At 40.5% G+C, this 4624-nt stretch overlaps 1 protein-coding gene across 1 annotated transcript; it reads left to right on the forward strand.

Annotated features, from left to right (window-relative positions):
• The first annotated feature begins 1075 nt into the window (after positions 1-1075).
• On the forward strand, positions 1076-2703 carry TMSB4X (thymosin beta 4 X-linked). The gene is made up of 3 exons (XM_069972444.1): positions 1076-1182; positions 2007-2119; positions 2233-2703. Exons 2-3 carry the CDS (start codon positions 2020-2022, stop codon positions 2265-2267), a joined length of 135 nt encoding a protein of 44 aa, XP_069828545.1. The 5' UTR covers positions 1076-1182; positions 2007-2019; the 3' UTR covers positions 2268-2703.
• The last annotated feature ends 1921 nt before the right edge of the window (positions 2704-4624 follow it).

Raw genomic sequence — 4624 nt, forward strand, 5'->3', positions numbered from 1 at the left:
TATTGCATTCACGTACCGTACCCCACCCACATTACATTAACTTAAAATAATAAAAACGGAAAATGTTAGCTGTAATTTGCAGTTATACAGGAAATGTTATCACATGAAGGTGCTCAATTCTGGATTATACTTTGCCCCTCCCTGAAAATGAATTGAGCAAAGCGTGAGATAGTAATCTGCCCTGCCGCCCACTGCTAGCATCCTCCTGAAAGGCCACGCCTGGTCAAGCAGATGTTGCATGTCACCTTATTGAGTAGGCCTAGAAAAGATGAATATGCATAAAAACGGGTATATCTATGCTGTATTGTACAAATGCATCTTATTGTAAGTGTGCATATTATGGCTGGAACAATGTAGTTTTATATTAAGGTAACAGTGGGCTAGAGTGCCTTTTTTTTCTCTGTACAGCTAATATGAGAACAGGAAGGAGATTTCCTGTCTAACTACTCCTTTACCACAGGTCTGCATGCTGTATTGCATTCATTAACCCCTACTGTGCTGGAGGAATCTGCAGAGCAGATGATACAGCTTTTCAGCTGGACATTAATGAGTTTCTGAAAACCAACATGTGGGATCCATCAATGATCTAGCCAGATACAAGCAACCTCCTAAACAACCGGAAAAAAAAACAAGAAGTAGAATGACCGCTTCATTTTTTCTGCTATATACGGCTTCATTGTTATTTTACAAAAAAAAAAATACCTCCGCCCATATACCTCTGTTCACTACAGCAGTATACATATTCAGAGTGTTGCCTATACAAAGCCCCTGAACCTCTAGCATACGACCCTGCAGGGTTGAAAAATGAAACAGCATGGCCTCAAACTACAAAGCAGCTGCGCATTGTTCCTTTGATAACACGTTGGATAAAACAAGGCTGTGTATATTTCAGGCTAGGTCTAAGCAGCAGTTATTGCCTCGCCTAATGTTCATAATGGATATTCATAAACCTTACAGGATGCACGGTGAGACGTTGGCTTGTGTCGTCTTATTAATATAATAGAGTGCAATGGAAGAGAACAGAAAGAATAGGAAGGCAAGGGCAATGAAGAGTTACAGATGGATGACATCACGCCTCATTTGCATAGAGGAGATTATATAAAAGCAGGCACAGCTCTCTCCCTCTCACACTCAAGGCTGCATCTGGGAGGAGATCTTCTGCTTGTGTGCTTTGTGTTGCTGGTAAGTAGCCATTGTATTTTTATTTTTTTTATTTTTTTCTGCTTTTAGCAGTGGGTCATTTTAAGAATGCATGATCTGTATTGGAGATTCTGCTTTGAGCTCTTGATGTGATTGTTTAGTAGAGCTTTAAGCTTTCTTTATCCTTATACTGTAGGAAGCTTTCCTGGATTTGCATGTATATTTCCATTCCCCGTTATCTTCCTGCCAGTTTGTTTTTGCAAGCGCTAAGCTTTATGGTTGACTATATACAATAGATTTATATTGACTGCGTAGTCACTGTCTAGTCTTGTCCTTTTTCTCTTGGGGAGGTGGCTGCAACAATGGGTTAAAATCAGGAGTCTTAAATGAATGCATTGGAATAACACTGATTGGAATGGGATGCTGCTATGTAGCTGCTGTGCTGGGAAGGAGTGGGGGCTGATAAAATAGGGCGGTGGTTAAGGCTCCTTGAGTTAGCTGCAGCCTTTTGTAATAAAGGAAGAATGCGTGACTTCATCTGCCAGCAAGAGACTGCTGCCCACCACCCTTGCTCAACCCTCATTAACATATGAGCTGGCATGCATCCAGACTATTGATTAGATCATTATGTGATATGTAATTGCCAGAAATTAGTGTCGCTGCATATTGTCTACATTGGATGTAAGAGGAAAGCTGTGAATCAGGGCCTCTGTGCCCTATGTTTTAGCTTTTATATGGCTCCAATGTGTTGCTGTAAGAAAGTGAGGGGCACGAGGGCGTGGCAGCCACTGTAATGTCAAGTGACACTTTTTTCAGTGCAGGCATGGTGGCGCTCTAACCTTCATTCTTTTCTCTCCTTTGTGCAGATCATCTTACAAAATGTCTGACAAACCAGATATGGCTGAGATTGAGAAATTCGATAAGGCCAAGCTGAAAAAGACAGAAACACAAGAGAAAAATCCACTTCCTTCTAAAGAAAGTGAGCACTTTGTTTAACCTTTACATACAACTTCTTGCCTTTGTTTCAGATTGATGTTGTACATTGTGAGGACTATGTATAATACTGTTTTTTTTTTTTTTTTCCTCTTTCAGCAATTGAGCAAGAGAAACAAGCGTCTGAATCCTAATGAACCCCCATCACCCCAATATGCACTGTACATTCCACAAGCATTGCCTTCTTATTTTTCTTCTTTTAGCTGTTTAACTTTGTAAGAAATAACTAAGATACAAAGAGGTTGGAAAACGTTTACTGTGCTGCCCCGTTACACCGACAGAAAAGTTAATAAAGAACTACTGAACACTGAATGAAGGCGCTGCCTTTCCATCTGCCTGTCTGGCTGGCTTTGGTTTTGGTAGCATGAGCGACCTTGCACGATGAAAGGAGAATCTGAGTGGAACTACAGATATCCAGTAAAATATGGTGATGCGTTGAATGGAAAGCTGCACCAAGGTCCGGCGAGCTGTAAAATGCGGTCAAATCGAGTGCCATTTTATTTGTTCAAAATGATTTGAATTATTGGAATGCACAATTTTTTTCAATATGCAAATAAAAAGTATAAAATATTTTCTGATTCGTGTAATTTTTCTCTGCCGATGTCACAATGCTGGAGGAAGAGCATGGGTAAAACAAAGGGGTTTTCAGTTCCCCCGTGGTGAGCTTGCAAAGATTTTCATGAAATCTTAATTTATTCTTTTGTGCAACACTGCCTGACCACAATGACGGTACTGCTCGGATGTAATTCCTTTTTTTTTTTTTTACTTGACGTGATCCTTTAGCCAGTATGAGTCTTAGCTGGGTGTGGTCAGCATTAACCCTTGCATGAGAGGTGACCAACTCCCAATCTGTAGTTTAAATGAAAACTAATTGAGTTAAGCATATAATTACAATACTATTAGCTTAATGTAACTTTACCTATAATGCACCAGGGCATACTAATGTGGGGCTTAATGTTTTGTTGCAACAAAGATTTTACTATGTATAGTCCTAATTTTTAATAAATGGGAGCCTCTTAACTTTAATGACTATTTAGTAGCAATGTCTGGGTCTGTCTGCAAATGTTCCCTCTGTCACGTGGAAGCCATTGTTATGAGAAAAGTAAGGAGGGGCTGGGGAGCTAGCAAGGCTATGCACACAGAACAAAGATGAGCAGCTAGGTCTTAACTCTTAGAATGCCAAGTGTATTGCGTTTTAGTTCTGTTTCAATAATAGGCTTAAACTTTTACTTGTAATTGTGCAGAACAGATGGTTTTAGATGGTGTGAATGAATCTGCAGTTATGCCCCCCCCTTTTTTTTTTCTTCCTCCCTCTGGGTTTGTGGTAATCTGATCTTGCAACATAACTGCAGAAGTATACCATGACTAATCTCTGTAGTCTGCTGCAGGAGGCTGGGTTAGCCAGCAGTAGATATGCAGAGATTGTGATATCAATGTAACTCGGAAAGTTTGATGGCCTCTGAACTTGAGGTACACTATCTTTGGGGGTTGCCAATGTTGCAAACTCCTTTTATACAAATTAGTGTCTGACATCTGATATAGCATGCTCACTTCTCCCGGTGAACAAAATTAAGCTTTAGTACAAGACTCCCAAACACTATCTAATTTTGCTGAGGGGCTCACTCTGTATATACTGTTATGCTCGCTTAATGTTTAGCACTTTGAATAAGTGAAGGGAGTGTTGCTATATAGAGTACAAGCTTGTATTATATTCACATTACACTGGACTACCTTCTACATATTTATGTTTCCTATCAAGAGGCTTGCATTTTAAACGCTTTAAATACTCCAGCTGTGCAAACTTCCAAGATAGTGTAACAGTGCACCATATGGGTATATTCACACATACAGGAACTGCTGCAGATTTGATTATGCAGATCTGAAGCTGCAGATTTTATTCTGTGGGTGGCAATGTAACGAAATGATGGAATGCAGCACAAAATCTTTAGATCTTGTCTCTGTGAATGGATCCTAGAAGTGCATTATGCGGTCATTGTCATAGGTGTTAAACTTGGGCCTTACAGCTGTTACAAGACTACAATTCCAGTCATGCCTAGACAGCCAAAGCTTTAGCTGCCCAGGCATGATGGGAATTGTTTTGCAATAGCTGGAGGGCATGAAATTTGACCCTGTTTAGGTTCATGTAGGCTAAGGCTATATGGTGGTCTGTGTTAGTATGTACTGCTGCCTGATCATCTGACTCTCCCTGGCACAGCTGCCTGATCATGTGACCTGCTCCACACCCATTTAAATTTTTTTTTTTTTTTGGGGGGGGGGGGGCTTGGTTCTGTGACCACTTGTGGGTTCCTGTTCACACAACCAGGAAATGCCGTCTATCCTTTACACTGCACTAGAATTTTGCCTCTTGGTCTTGAGCCACACCCTCTTGTATGCTGAGATTTCCTAAGACTCCTAATAAATGTGGTGGCAGTTGTTTGGGTCAAAGTGTAACATGTTTTGATGCATATGCAGTAGTAAAACTGCCCTTTGC

The sequence above is a fragment of the Dendropsophus ebraccatus genome, chromosome 5 (assembly GCF_027789765.1).
Source record: "Dendropsophus ebraccatus isolate aDenEbr1 chromosome 5, aDenEbr1.pat, whole genome shotgun sequence".
Lineage (NCBI taxonomy): Eukaryota > Metazoa > Chordata > Amphibia > Anura > Hylidae > Dendropsophus > Dendropsophus ebraccatus.